The 16,298-nt window shown below is 37.4% G+C and overlaps 1 protein-coding gene across 3 annotated transcripts in view; it reads left to right on the forward strand.

Moving 5' to 3' along the window:
* The window catches only part of GKAP1 (G kinase anchoring protein 1), an 80,999-nt gene that overhangs the window by 20,204 nt on the left and 44,497 nt on the right, over positions 1 to 16,298 (forward strand). For all 3 annotated transcript variants that reach the window (XM_073021493.1, XM_007969604.3, XM_073021494.1), the window contains exons 5-7: positions 6,467 to 6,544; positions 10,884 to 11,007; positions 15,264 to 15,286. In XM_073021493.1, the coding sequence (XP_072877594.1) occupies positions 6,467 to 6,544; positions 10,884 to 11,007; positions 15,264 to 15,286 (225 nt within the window). The remainder of the gene's footprint in view (positions 1 to 6,466; positions 6,545 to 10,883; positions 11,008 to 15,263; positions 15,287 to 16,298) is intronic.

Here is a 16,298-nt window from a genome sequence, read left to right on the forward strand (position 1 = left end):
AGAGTTTCTCTCTTGTCGCCCAGGCTGGAGTGCAGTGGCACGATCTTGGCTCACTACAACCTCCACCTCCTCGGTTCAAGCGATTCTCCTGCCTCAGCCTCCCAAGTAGCTGGGATTACAGGCATGTGCCACCACGCCTGGCTAATTTTTTGTTTTTTTTTTTTTTTTTTAGTAGAGGCAGAATTTTACTATCTTGGCCAGGCTGGTCTTGAACTCCTCACCTCAGGTGATCCCCCAGCCTCAGCCTCCCAAAGTGCTGGGATTACAGGCGTGAGCCACCATGCGCAGCCACTGTTTTTTAAAATGATTAAATCAAGATCAAGAAACATATTGTTCACCAACAGCTGTTGTCTATGAATAAATCTCTGTGTAGATTTTTTTAGGTATAATCTGTTTTATTCATGATGCACTGATATTATCGATTCCAGTGTACCTTTTTTAAGAAGTCATGACTCAAAAAATAAGTAGAAAAATCTCTTAAGGGTTTCAGTGATTAACAGACCGAATTTTATTGTGTGTTTCTTCTGTTACTTTATTGATTCAAAGTCTACACGTCACTGGTATTTTTCTCACTCTGATGTGAAATGTCTGTTAGTATGTCCACAATAGCAAGTTCTCTCTTATGTGACATCCTTCAGTTCATTTGATAAAGGTTTTTTTCCAATAACTTGTTCTGGTTTTGTTTGTTCGTGAGTGTAATATTTATCATTAACTGTGTGACTGGTGTAATAAATCCCTTGGCAGTAGTTTGACTACCTGGTTTCCTTATAAGGGGTATAAATTCAAATTAATCCATTGTATTTTTGGCTCTTTAGCAACAAAATTAATCACTTTTATGCTAGAAAGCATTACTTAGTAGTTGTTCTGGAAAGACTCCTACAGGTCCCTAGGCTTTGTTCGAAAGTGAAACAAAAACTGTGATATCTTCAGGCCACTGGTCTCCTCAAGTTTCTTTCTCTCTTTTTTTAAAATTTTCGTGTATTTTTTGAGACGGGGTCTCACTCCCATCGCCCAGGCTGGAATGCAGTGGTGTAATCATGGCTAACTGCAGCCTCGACTCCCAGGCTCAGATGATTCTCCCGCCTCAGCCTCCCAAGTAGCTGGGACTACAGGCACACTGTGCCATGGCTGGCTAATTTTTTGTATTTTTAGTAGAGATGGGGTTTTGCCATGTTGCCCAGGCTGGTCTTGAACTCCTGGTCTCAAGCAGTCCACCTACCTCAGCTTCCCAAGGTGCTAGGATTATAGGCGTGAGCCACCACACCCAGTCTTCTGACCAGATTTCTTGACAGGTAGCTGAGAGCAAAAGATTGATGACTCAAATGAAAAATTTATTCATTATCTTAATTTTCTATTTATAACTTTAAATGTAAATGTAAATTTACAATTTAATTTGTAAATTTCTGCTCCTTTTGTGACATCACTCTTAAATGTAAATTTCTGTTCCTTTTGTGACATCACTCTTGTCCTTACACATACACATTTATATTCTATATTCACTGTATTGGAGTCCTGTTAATTTCAAAATTTATTGTGTTTTTATAAGTTGCATTATTTATGGTTCTATTTTCATTACTACTTTTAATTCTTTCATGACTCATGAACCATTTTTATTGCTTGGGGGTATGATAAAGCATACAACAAAAATGCACACTTAGTAAATGCAAACAGCACTCAGAAGACATAAAAATACATTAGCTGAGATGAACTGAATGTGGTGATGAATGTGAATGATATATGTCATTTTTGTAGAACTCTGACAACCTTTGGAGTAATTATGTTCAATAAGACTACTGTAAGATTTCTGGGAAAATAATCTTGCCTTCCAAATTACTGAAAGATATGTAGTCTACACTTTGAAAATCTAATGGGTTAGAGGACCACTATGCACTACTGCTATTAAGTGTAATCAGTTGGCTATAAGTATTAGATATCTTCAGAATGAGGATCTTTTTTGTTTTATAATAACTATATTTCCATGTTGCCTATGATAATTGAAGACTGTTCATTTGGAATTTATTTTGTTTGGATTTAAATGGGTAAAATTGTAATGGTACTTAGACTTACAAATTAATTTTTAAAAAATGTTAGCACCAAAATATTTACTGTCCTTTAGGTTTTTCATTGGTTCTTCATACTCTTTAACTGATTGAGCTATAGGTTTGCTTAAATAGAAAAAAAAATGTTTTACTACTAGATGGGGAGTAGGAAGCAATGAGGAAGTCAAGAGGAAGGGGATCTGAAGTACTCCATCTTGGGCACATGTAAGTATCTTCTTGAATTCTGTAGGCATTTTAGGCCTACTGTTTCCTCTTTTTCTTCCTTTCCTCCTCCTCCCATAAATAAAAAGAAAATAATAAGGAACTTACCATTTGCAAACTTAAACAAGGTACTTTTTTAAAAGTATGCTTTTATTTGCATTTTATTGCCTGGAGCCTGTCTTATAGGCCCAGTCTCTGTCTCTGTCTCCCTCTCTCTTTTACTTGTACATTTACTGATTAAGTAGATTGTCAGCTATATTTATAGCAGTCTTTGACAGAGAATAAAGATATGTTTAGAGAATTTCGAATCATGTTTTCTTTCTCTTTTCTGATATGTGTTGGTCTTGTGCTACCATTCTCCCTATTATCTAAGGTCAAAAACCTTATCTTTGATTCTTTCACACTTTATATTGTCAGTGTTCCAAAACTTGATCAGTCTCTTCTTTATTTTCTGCACTGCTACATTTTGGTCCAGGTGCCCATATACTGTCTGAGATTACAATGGCTTAGTCAGACACATTGATTCTAGGTTCTCGCTTTTCTAATATTCCAGTTTATGTCTTAAAAATTACTTTTATTTAATGTTAGCATTCCTCTTTTATCTGCCCTATATCCTTAAATTTTAGGAAGTGTCTGGAACCTAATGCTGCCCTAACTAAGCAATCTTATTTTCTATTATTCTGCAACATGGGAGGGTAATTCTAATTCATTTGGTACTGCTCTTATGCCAGAAACTGTGCTAGGTACTTCATACGTATTACAAGTTTAAATCCTCAAAATTGCCTTGTACAGTTGATATTCCAATGATCTTTTTAAATATTCTGAGATTCACAGAAGTTAATATAACTTGTTCGAAGTCACAACTAGCATGGGTGGAATAGGAATTTAAATTATCCATTTCTGTGATCTCCCAAAGCCTGTGTTTTTTCCACGTCTTCTTCTTGTAATGTTTAAAATTCACTTTTTGTCAGAATGACTTTCCTTAGTATCACATAGTATAGCTATTCTGAATATTGTAACATTAACATAATGTGGCTCTTTGTGCAGTTCTGTTTCTGCCTATCCAAATTGTATCTACATTTAAATACCAACGTAAAATTACGTTTATTGTTGGTCTTCTTTTTCTCAACTTCTGTGGCTCTTTTAATGTCTTATTCTATTCCTGTAGCTCATACACGTTAATCTTACATCCTCAACTGGGTAGGAATTCTTCAAGGGCAAAGACCAAAATTAAGCTGCTTCTTTAAATTAAGCCCCATAGGCAGGGAGGGCACAGCCCCTAGAAAACTCTAAATGAATCCTTAGTGGCTGATTGATCATACAGTGAAATTTTTGGAAGATTTGTTCTAGTTTTCAAAAATTTAAATTTAAATCATTTTTGTCTACCTGCATTTTCTCGTATACTAGTTTATGTTAACAATTAAAAGGTAAATTTAAAGTCCGAACTACTATTAGAATCAGTTACTGGGAGGGCCATATTTTTTTACTTTAAAATTTCGATGTCGTTCAGTTTTTATCAAGCTATTAGAATGAGCTGCCTTAATATTTAAATTCTGTGAGTTAATATGAAAAATAAAAATGACGTCTAACAAGACTTCCACTTCCTAACCTGTTCTGCCCACTACCTTATTTCTGGAATATCGTCAGACTATGTGACATATTAAAAATAATCTCAAATGCCCTTTCTATAATAATTAAATGCCATCAATAGGGATTAAAAGTTTAGTGGCAAATTGAACCAACTTTGTTCAGAATAAACAAGTAGTTTTGTTACTTTTTCTTTTTTTGACATAGAGTCCCACTCTGCCACCCAGTCTGGAGTGCAGTGGTGCGATCCCAGCTCACTGCAACCTCCACCTCTGGGTTCAAGCGATTCTCCTGCCTCAGCCTCCTGAGTAGCTGGAACTACAGGCATGCACCACCATGCCAGGCTGATTTTTTTTTTTTTTTTAGTAGAGACAGAGTTTCACCCTGTTGGCCAGGCTGTCTCAAACTCCTGACCTCAGGTGATCCCCCCACCTTGACCTCCTAAAGTACTGGGATTACAGGCATGAGCCACTGTGCCGGCCTAGTTTTGTTACTTTTTCTGTTAGGATGATTACTGTCCTTTAACTGTAGTGAAACATTTTGTATCAGTTTGCCATGAGGTTAGGTGGAGAAATTGATGTAAATTTCCTTTTATGTTATAACCGTTGAATACCCATATACATAAGTGTATATAATAAGCCTAAAAGATTAATTTATTACTTTTTCTTGCTAATTTCTAGTTTAGATTAATTTTTCACTTCAGTTATTCCATAAAGTATGTATAATTTACACTGGGCTTAATCTGATTTTCTAGTCCTATATATCCTTACTTACCATTTTAATTCTAATTGTATTTTTCTGAGTTAGATTGTTTTTCTGTGTAAGCTTAATCATTTTTCCTCTCTTTTTATTGTATCAGCATACGATTAGATGAGATGCTTTCAAAGGGATGACTTTGTTTAGAAATGTTTAGTTCATAGTGTCCAGTATTAATATTTTTCTAGTTTTTAAGGTGTCTCTTTGAAACAGATCACTTCTTTTTGTAGTTGGTTTCTATTTTAGTTTAGATTTTTAAAAATTATTAAGCAACAGAAATAATTATGATTAACTTAGGTAAAAAAAAAACTTTTTTGAAGGATACTGAGTGATTCTCAGATTTGAATTAAAAACTAAATAATTAGGTCTTGGGAAAGCTGGAAACCAAGGAATTTGGGAGTGCTGAGAAGCATGAGCTAGTAGATGTCATTTTTTGACGGTTATCATCAGATAATTAAACTCCACCTGCTTTTTCTTTGTTCTCAAAATTCCTGGGAGGAAAAAAAGGAATTGGATCACTTGCCCCCATCTTTTGTCATTGGTGATGATAGCTTGGGTGTTTGTGTGGTATGGCAGTGCTTAGTGTACAGAATTATGTGACTGGCTGTCCTGCTGAGACCATGGGACTTTGGAATGAATTGCAGTCATTTAAAGGAATGGAGGAAGGGATTCTGGACTGATTAAAAAAAAAAAGAGATGCCCACTAAATTTATGCTTTTGTTACCCTGTACATATGGACACACACATGTATACAAATCCAGGATGTTTACACCTGTCATGTTGCAACTGTCTTATATACAGCTGCAAACACACTCACCTATGCCCCGCAGTGGACAACCCGAAGTTCCATCCAACTACTGCAGCATTCTCTTTGGCAATTAGGAAAAGTAAGTCCTGTAGAGATTAATTGGATTGGAGGATGGTGAAAGCTAGATTTTAAAAAGTTAGGTGAGCCGGCACGGTGGCTCACGCCTGTAATCCCAGCACTTTGGGAGGCTGAGGCGGGTGGATCACGAGGTCAGGAGATCGAGACCATCCTGGCTAACACGGTGAAACCCTGTCTATACTAAGAATGCAAAAAAAAAATAGCCAGGCATGGTGGCGGGTGCCTGTAGTCCTAGCTACTCGGGAGGCTGAGGCAGGAGAATGGCGTGAACCCGGGAGGCGGAGCTTGCAGTGAGACGAGATCGTGCCACAGCACTCCAGCCTGGGTGACTGAGCGAGACTCCGTCTCAGGAAAAAAAAAAAGTGAGATTGATTAGTGAAAAAGAGGAACAAATGTATATCGCAAAGAATCATTATTAGATGACTTAAAGCAACCATATAGTTTATCATTTTGAGAGTAAAAAGATGCACTATGAACAATTATTCTGTAACACCTGGCATATACCAGGACATTTGGCAACCTTATTCTGTACCTCTGGTTTTTTCTATATCCAGGAAGTGGTATACTGTGTTCAATAATGCTTATTGAGTTTTTTTTTAGTATTCTTATATTTTTGAGTAATAATCGCTCATAATTCTTGGTGTCCTAAACTGAATGTTGCCTTTGACATCTATTATAGTGCCAATAATTTGGTAAGATTTTTTTTATTAAGGTAAAAAGTAAGATTATATCATATACAACAGATAATTAACAATGAAGAGGAGAAATGAAAATCTCAAAATTGGAAGTTTGTATTTTGATGTCTTCTATAGAGTATAGGCTTCCTAGTTTGGCATGGTTATATAACTTTGGAGAATCTATATTGTTTTTTAACATGTTTGCTTTCTTTTCCTCTATATATAGTAATGTGTGTGGTTATTTTGCTTTTGTGATGTAATGATACTGTCTGTTTATTGTGAAACTTTTTTTTTTTTAGCTGACATCTGAAATGTTTGAAGCAGATCTTGAGAAGGCATTATTACTAAGTAAATTAGAATATGAAGAACACAAAAAGGTATTTACATACTTAATGATTTAGATATTTTAGAAGTTTAAGTGGTAAGGTTAAAATCAACCTATTTGAATTTTACATAAAATTTCTTCTATAAAGTTTATCCAAAAATTCATTACCGTAATAAAATATTACCAAGAAGTGTTTATAATAGGATTCCTTCTCAAGTTTTGAGATAGAACGGAAACAGTTGGTCTAAAGCTTTGGCGACTTGGAACGTTTAGTTAAGGAATTTCCCCACCCAAGATGAAGGGAAGAGAGAGAATAAAATTCACAACAGATGATTTTAATTTATTTTTATTATTATTTTTTCTTGGGACCGAGTCTCAGTCTGTTGCCCAGGCTGAAGTGCAGTGGCATGATCTCACCTCACTGCAACCTCTGCCTCCCAGGTTCAAGCAATTATCCCGCCTCAGCCTCCTGAGTAGCTGGGACTACAGGCGTGAGCCACCACACCTAGCTAAATTTTGTTTTTTAGTAGAGATGGGATTTCACCATGTTGGCCAGGCTGGTCTCGAACTCCTGAGCTCTGCTGATCCACCTGCCTTGGCCTCCCAAAGTGCTGGGAATACAGGCGTGAGCCACCGTGCCCGGCTGATTATTTTAATTTTAAATGAACATAGAAAATAAGTGGATTTAAAATTTTAATATGGGCTACTATAGTACACGGGCATTTTTTAAGAGACCTCTGCCAGAGATACACTACAATCAAAGTAGGAGGCCATTTCTGAAATTTTGGCCTTGAAAGCTCAGCATTTGTCACTGAACTTTGATATTAGGTTGTGTGCTGAAATGCATTCTATAGCTTGTTATTGTAGGAGGATTTGAGTAAAAAGAAGTGTTGGTTTCCAGTTTCTGTATTTAAGTTGTGTGAGTATTCATTATATTAATATCATTTAACATTTTATTCTTTAATATTTATTGGGATTATTTTTTGGTTTATAAAATTTGTTCAAGCTGTGATTACTCAGTGGTTGATCTTAAATGGTCTCTGGTCATCCTTAAGACATTTTGGCCATGTCCTTGTACATTAGTGTCTTCATCCAAAATGAAAAGAAGCAAATAATTAAAATTCACAGCAGCTACTCAGGAGGCTGAGACAGGAGGATTGCTTGAGGCCAGGAGTTTGAGACTAGCTTGGGTTAACACAGCAAGACCCTGTCTCTAAATATATGTTTTTTTTTAATTAGCTAGGCATGGTGTTGTGAGCCTGTATTCCCAGCCACTTGGGAGGCTGAGGTGGAAGAACCCCTTGAGCCCAGGAGTTAGAGGATGCAGTGAGCTATGATCATCCCACTGTACTCCTCCTGCCTGGGCAACAAAGGGAGATCCCATCTTAACAAAAAAATTCACAGCATTGCTTTTGCTAGTTATTGAACTTAGTTCCAGGGAAAAGGAAAAAAGTTGCTAATAAAGTGGGCTGTGTATATTATATGTGTTTCATTTCCATATCCCTCTTTCCGTTACCCCAAATGATGAAGAATGAACTATAACCATTATTGTTACATAGCCATTTAGACACAAAGCAGGAAAATTACAAAAATTGATACAGCTAGTTTTACTATGATTTAATCATTTAAATGGACTATCAGGTTACACTGGAGAAGTAATCCTGTTTTGCTCAATTAGGAGATAAAATTTATCAAATAGAATATTATACAAAGGTGACTTCTTGCTGTTAGATTTATGGATATATGTCTAGATTCTAAAGCTAGAAGGATTACCTGTATCCTTAGAGGAGAAATAGAGTAAATAGTGTTGATAAAATGTCATACTCCCAGCCAGTGTTCTTTGCACAGTCATAGGTGTAATACTCAAAATCACTGATTTTAGCAGATAATAATGACTAAGAGAAGGGAAGAACTTCTTTTGTATGCAATGGGTAGTTCGATGGGATTGTATTGATGTGTAGTCATTGAGATAAAAGTCAATATTCAATAAAACAACTCTTAATACATTTGTTTTAGCCTAAGGATTTTTATAACAGATAAAGTTTAGGATGGCATTTTCTTTTCTTTTCTTTTCTTTTTTTTTTTTTTTTTTTTTTTTTTGAGACAGAGTTTCACTCTTGTTGCCCAGGCTGGAGTGCAATGGCGCAGTCTCGGCTCACCACAACCTCCGCCTCCCGTGTTCAAGCGATTCTTCTGCCTCAGCCTCCTGAGTAGCTGGGATTACAGGCATGCACCACCACCCTGGCTGACTTTGTATTTTTAGTAGAGACGGGGTTTCTCCATGTTGGTCAGGCTGGTCTTGAACTCCTGACCTCAGGTGATCTGCCCACCTCTGCCTCCCAAAGTGCTCGGATTACAGGAGTGAGCCACCATGCCTGACTGAGATGGCATTTTCTGTTCTGTTCTGTCAGTTTTTCACCAAATAATTATTGAATAGCCAAAATGTGCCCCTTGAGTGTAGTGGAGGGAGACACAGTGTATAGTATTGAAAGATGTATGTTCTCAGTGCAGTGGAAATTCAGAAAACTAGGTTTTTCAGTGCCTTTAATGGGGATGGGTTTTAGGAAAGGATTCTTTAAAAAGAGTCTTATTAGATGTATTAGAAGTTCATGAGGTAGACAAGAGGAAAGTAGGCATTCTGAAGGAAGGAGTGGCAAGTATATAAGAAGTATACATGTGAAAGAATATAGCATATTTGAAAAACTGTCATGTAAGCACCTAGAACTTCTGGAGATACAGCCAGAAGGATAGGACATAAATTACTTCATGTACTAGGCAAGGAGATTGGTTTTTATACATCCATTGGCAGAAAGCTGTTTAATCGTTTTTTTTTGAGACGGAGTCTCACTCTATTGCCCAGGCTGGAGTGCAGTGGTGTGATCTTGGCTCACTGCAAGCTTCGCCTCCCGGGTTCACGCCATTCTCCTGCCTCAGCTTCCCGAGTAGCTGGGACTACAGGCACCTGCCATCGCGTCTGGCTAATTTTTTGTATTTTTGGTAGAGATGGGGTTTCTTTTTTTTTTTTTTTTTTTTTGAGACGGAGTCTGGCTCTGTCGCCCAGGCTGGAGTGCAGTGGCCGGATCTCAGCTCACTGCAAGCTCCGCCCCCCGGGTTCCCGCCATTCTCCTGCCTCAGCCTCCCGAGTAGCTGGGACCACAGGCGCTGCCACCACGCCCGGCTAGTTTTTTGTATTTTTTAGTAGAGACAGGGTTTCACCGTGTTAGCCAGGATGGTCTCGATCTCCTGACCTCGTGATCCGCCCGTCTCGGCCTCCCAAAGTGCTGGGATTATAGAGATGGGGTTTCACTCTGTTAGCCAGGATGGTCTCCATCTCCTGACCTTGTGACCCACCCACTTCGGCCTCCCAAAGTGCTGGGGTTACAGGCGTGAGCCACCGTGCCTGGCCCTAATCATTTTAACTTTTAGATTGATTTTGGGTTTTCATTTTAGAAACTCATGTGTAGCAGTGTAGAAGATGGATTGAGGAGCTAAAATTAGAGACTGTTGCAGTATCCAAGCAAAAGGGAGTTGGGGAAATGACTGAATGTACAAAGAACAGAGAATGAATTTAAGAGATCTTCAGGAGATAAGTTAAACAAGACCTAGTAATTAATTGGCTGTAAGGTGTGTAGGAGAGTAGGCAAGGATACTCTGAGGTTTCCAACTTAGACAGATGTGCAGATGGTGGCGGCATAACAAGGTACTTCATAAAGGATCGAGTGGGGAAGGCAAGGTGGTGAGATGGAAAGATAGAATATATTTCATGTGGAGATGCTTATTGAACATTCCAGTTCAGTTGTCTGTCTATAGAGAAATAATTAGTTTATTGGTAGAACTTTAAACTTTGAGATTGAAGAGCAGTGGGTATAAAGGTTAAATAGGTTAAGAGTGGGATAATGTGAACACCTGCTACGCTTTTGAGACGGTTGAGAAAAGAAGCCAGCAAAGGAAGCTTAGCAGTAGTCAGAAATGTATTAAGAAAACCAAGAGATGCTTGGAAAAAAAAAAAGTGTTTTGGATTTGGCGATAAAGAGGAGGTTGATTTTAATTTTAGTGTCAGAGACCAGCAGAAGCCAGATTTCAGTGGGATGAGGCAGGAAATTGCTGATTATTGTCTTAAATTTGGACTTGAAAGGAGGAAGGTAGCAACGAGGCGGGGGTTATAGACCAAGGTGTAACTTTTTTTGTTTTCATTTTAATGTTTAAGATGTAAGGGATTGAGTAAATGAATAAAGAGGTATACGTTTATACAATTTGGCTGGCCTAAATTTTGGTTTTTTATTTGCCTTTTATTTTTTAAAAAAATAAACTTTAAGAAACATATTACCTATTGGTGAGTTTATTTTACAGTTTGTAAACTGAACTTAATTATTGTTGGTAATTCTTTTTAGGAGTATGAAAATGCTGAAAATACTTCAACTCAGTCCAAAGTTATGAATAAAAAAGATAAAAGAAAGAATCATCAGGGAAAAGACAAACCTCTCACAGTATCACTAAAAGATTTTCATTCGGAAGGTAATATATATACAATGCTATTATGCTAAAAGAACTATTCTACATCTATTTTATATTTCAGTTGTAAATATCTTTATAATTTTTAAACAATAAAAGTTGTTCATGTATCATGTAGAATGTAAAAAATGTAAACCTGTGTCTTAGTTTGTTTTGTACTGCTGTAACAGAGTACCTGAGAATGGGTCATTTATAATGAAAGGAAGTTTATTGGCTCACAGTTCTGGAAGCTGGGAAGTCCAGTATCAAGATGCCAGCATCGGGTGAGGGCCTTCTTGACAAGTCATCACATGGCAAGAGTGAGAGCAAAAAGGGGCGAAATTTGCCCTTTTATAACCAATCCCACCTGTGAGGGTGGAGCTCTGATGGCCTAATTACCTGTTAAAGATCCCACCTCTTAATATTGTTACAATGGCAATTAAATTTCTTCTTTTTTTTTAGATGGATTCTCACTCTGTAGCCCAAGCTGGAGCGCAGTGGTGCAATTGTGGCTCACTGCAACCTCCGCTTCTGTGACTCAAGCAATTCTTGTGCCTCAGTCTCCTGAGTAGCTGGGACTACAGGCCTGTGCCACCACGCCCAGCTAGTCTTTTGTATTTTTTAGTAGAGACGAGGTTTCACCATCTTGCACAGAGTGGTCTCAAACTCCTCAGCTCAGGAGATCTGCCCGCCTTGGCCTCCTAAAGTGCTGGGATTACAGGCGTGAACCACCACACCTGGTGGCAATTAAATTTCAACATGAGTTTTGGAAGGGACAAAACTGTTGGGAAATAAACTAAAACCATTTGGGGTCTTAAAGTAATTTAAAATCAGTCATTAAAACCCCATAAAACTTTAGTAAGAATTTATCTTTTTGTGTTTTTCAGTTTGTCTCTGTTCTAAAACTTACTGAAAATAAAAATTGACATTTGTAGTTTGAGTCATCTTGAAACATATTATTTTCCTTATACATGAACTGATTTTGCTTACACTAAGCCAGGAATAATGTTTTCATATTTCAGCCATTATTGGTCAATGTCTTCAAGTTACCTGGAACTGCATCTTAAAAAATTAAAATACAAATTTTAGGGCAAGACTTATTACCAGGAAAGTGTTTATAATATCATTTGTGTTTTTTATCAAATGGAGAAGACAGAAGGAATTTTACTATCCACTAAACTTTTGAAGAAAAACCACAAAGCACATTATTTTTAATGTGGGAAATGTTAAAAAATACTTAGCCTGTGCTGTACAGTATGGTAGCTGCTATTCATGTGTGGCAATTTAAGTAAAAATTAAAATGAAAATGTAGCTTCTTAATTGCACCAGCCATATTTCAAGTGCTCAGTAGTCACATATGACTAGTGGCTTCCATATTAGTCCAGCTATAGAACATTACTATCATCACAGAAAATTTTATTGAACAGCGCTTTGTCTATCCCAGTCAGAATAGTTGCTCACCGTATGGACAGCTATTTGTTCATTGACAGAGCATTTTATTTGATTCATATGAATTCAGCCTTAGTACATTGGGCATTGTTCTGTGAGGATAAATATTACCTTAGCAATAATTTTTTTTTTTTTTGAGTCGGAGTCGTGCTCTGTCGCCCAGGCTAGAGTGCAGTGGCCGGATCTCAGCTCACTGCAAGCTCCACCTCCCGGGTTTACACCATTCTCCTGCCTCAGCCTCCCAAGTAGCTGGGACTACAGGCACCCGCCACCTCGCCCGGCTAGTTTTTTGTACTTTTTAGTAGAGATGGGGTTTCACCGTGTTAGCCAGGATGGTCTCGATCTCCTGACCTCATGATCCGCCCGTCTCGGCCTCCCAAAGTGCTGGGATTACAGGCTTGAGCCACCGCGCCCGGCCTACCTTAGCAATAATTTCAAAAAGAAAAAAACCTAAAATACTGCTTTCAGAAATAAGCCTTACTTTGAAAATCAGAGAATATATTTAGAAGATTATATTGTTTTCCTTTGAGGATCAAGAAAGTTTTTCCCTGTAGGCTGCCAGTGATTAAGTTGCTTTGCTTTGGGAGTTAAAAAAACAAATATGGCCGGGCGCGGTGGCTCACACCTGTAATCCCAGCACTTTGGGAGGCCAAGGTGGGTGGATCATTAGGTCAGGAGTTCAAGACCATCCTGGCTAACACAGTGAAACCCTGTCTCTACTAAGAATACAAAAAATTAGCGGGGCATGGTGGCACATGCCTGTAGCTCCAGCTACTCGGGAGGCTGAGAAAGGAGAATCGCTTGAACCCGGGAGGCAGAGGTTGCAGTGAGCTGAGATCGCGCCACTGCACTCCAGCCTGGGCAACAGAGGGAGACTCTGTCTCAGGAAAAAAAAAAAAAAAAAAGACATTTTATTAAGAACTAGGCAGAAACATGGAAATAATGCTTTCTAAAACTCCTTTTTTCCATATTTAATTTCTTAGGTAGTATGTAAATTTTAGAAAAACATCAGTATGGCCAGGCACGGTGGCTCACGCCTGTAATCCCACCACTTTGGGAGGCCGAGGTGGGCGGATCACGAGGTCAGGAGATCGAGACCATCCTGACTAACACGGTGAAACCCCATATCTACTAAAACTACAAAAAATTAGCTGGGGATGGTGGGCGCCTGTAGTCCCAGCTACTCGGGTGACTGAGGCAGGAGAATGGCGTGAACCCGGGAGGTGGAGCTTGCAGTGAGCCAAGATCGTGCCACTGCACTCCAGGCTGGGGGACAGAGTGAGGCTCTATCTCAAAAAAAAAAGAAAAACATCGGTGTGTTTTTTGTTGTTGTTGTTCTTTTTTTTTTTTTTTTTTGAGACAGTCTCGCTCTGTCGCCGAGGCTGGAGTGCAGTGGCCGGATTTCAGCTCATTGCAAGCTCCGCCTCCTGGGTTTACGCCATTCTCCTGCCTCAGCCTCCCGAGTTATCAATATGTTATTAAAGAGAAGCTACACAGCTTTTGCAAGTCATGATTAACACAGTTGAGGTTCTTCCTTAGGTTCTGGCTTCACATTGTATGCTAAATAGAACATGCTAGAAGAGTGACTGTGTAACTTACCAAGATTTGGTAGTTTGATCTGAAGTTGGTGATTTTGGCATTTACTGTGTTTATGGACACTGTTCTGATCAAGAAATTCTTTAGAGAACTGGACCAACTTTTAGATTCTGAGTCGTAAGAAAGTTATATTATTTTTAGTCCTTGAGAATAGAAAACTTCTGCTGTAGACAAGAAGCATTGTTAAGTATTAGATATCCATCCTGATCATCTCCAATTTAAATAAGAATACTTGCTCACTATTTGTACTTTATTTAGAGACAGAGTCTTGCTCTGTCGCTCAGGCCGGAGTGCAATAGCACGATCCTGGCTCTGTGCAGCTTCCGCCTCCTGTGTTTAAGCGATTCTCATGCCTCAGTCTCCCAAGTAGTTGGGATTACAAGCATGTACCACCATGCCTAGCTAATTTTTTGTATTTTTAGTAGAGATGGAGTTTCACCATGTTGGCCAGCCTGGTCTCAAACTCCTGGCCTCAGGTGGTCTGCCTGCTTGGGCCTCCCAAAGTGCTGGGATTACAGGTGTGAGCCATCGCCCCTGGCCTTATTTGTACTTTAAATTCCCTTACGCTTTCCTCATTCTGCTCTTGGTAATTGCTTTCCAGAAATGCTGTGTTGTTTCTAGGCCAGTAATTTCTTTCATCTAGATATATTTGTTATGGGTTATTTTTTGTGTTAATTGTATAAATATATATCAAGTTTTAGGTTTTTTTATAGTACTATTAAATCACCTTGATGTATGTTTTAAAAATAAAATAGCTAATAGTTTTAAAGGACATAAATTACTATTCTACCTTTTCGTTACACAAAAGCAGCAATCTGAACATTTTTTGTAGTTGTAGTAGCCTGTAATTTGATTTCGGACATATTTGTGTCCCCTTAACTTGCTCCCCCCACCTCCCAAATTATGTGGATCAAAAAACTAAATTATGTGGAACTGTGGAATTCTTATGCTTAAAATGCAATAATATCCCTTGATATGGGTGTCATTTACTAGGATAATAAGACTTGATCCTTAAGCTGAGTAAATTAGTAATTATATACTGAATTTTAACATCTTAAACCTAGAAAAGTAAATCAGATGAGAATCCTAGAAAACTCTTAAATGAATTCTGTAACTCATATGAGATAATTTTGAAATTCTGTCCGTTTGGTGTTTTTTTTTTTTACATGTTAAAACATTTTTATATGTTAAATTCCTTCAATAAAGTTTCATCTTTATTTCTTTTTCATTTACAGATCACATTAGTAAAAAGACTGAGGTAAGTCTTATTGTAGCCATCTTGTAGAAAACACTGATGATTTTAAGAATAATACTTTTAATATTTAGCAGTAAGTCTTTTTTGAGACATAATCATTTAAAGGACAACCCATAGGTTTGTCTTGAGTGCACCCAGTCATGTTTCTGCCATTATATAAAGATGTAAAATGCATTACTATAGAATAAAAACAAGATTATTTGCATGAAGCATAATATCATTTGGCTTTATCATCCTAATTTGTGTATATGTGTGTATGAGCCAAAGGTTACTTTGTGTGTGCCAAGCTTAAAATCTCAGAGAAAAGTGGTTTAATCTCCCACTTTGTATTTTAATCTTTATTAAAAACTTATCCTGAGAAGATGTCTCATAGTATTTTGGAATTATGGAAATTTGAAATGAACTGTGATTCTTTAAATGTACTCATGGGTAGAGTAACCTGATTATATACTTCTCTTACCATTCACTGTTAGTGTCTCCTACACTTCCTGGTGTTGGGGATTTGGGGTTTTTTGTTTCTGTTATTTAAATACTGTAGTACAGCCTCTCCAAATCTTTTAGTTGGGAGATTCTGCTATTTTAAAAATCCTGTAACATTGAGGAAGATAATAACAAAATGTTGAAATTATTTTTATCTTTTAAGGTAATAATTTCAAAGTTTTGTTCTTCTATTATATATGTGTTCTTATTAGTAATTCCATTGTTTAATTTTTTTTTATGGTCAGATGGTCCTTGATTTCACTTATATATATGGCTTCTGACCATTTTTTTGTTTATTTCAGACATTTGCTTGACAGGCTAGGAAAATGAAATCTCTCTCTTAAAAAAATCACATCTAAATAATTCTGTGATTATATTATTAATTTAGTTCCTCACTACTGTGCATGCAAACACAGAATTGATTTGTTGTTAAAACAGATGGTTGATTTTTTTTAAAGTTATTTGCACCATTGTCATCATTTCTTAGATTAAAATTTAAATGACTACATATGTGGACTGAATATTAATTCCATGT

Source organism: Chlorocebus sabaeus, chromosome 12 (genome assembly GCF_047675955.1).
Source record: "Chlorocebus sabaeus isolate Y175 chromosome 12, mChlSab1.0.hap1, whole genome shotgun sequence".
Classification (NCBI taxonomy): Eukaryota; Metazoa; Chordata; class Mammalia; order Primates; family Cercopithecidae; genus Chlorocebus; species Chlorocebus sabaeus.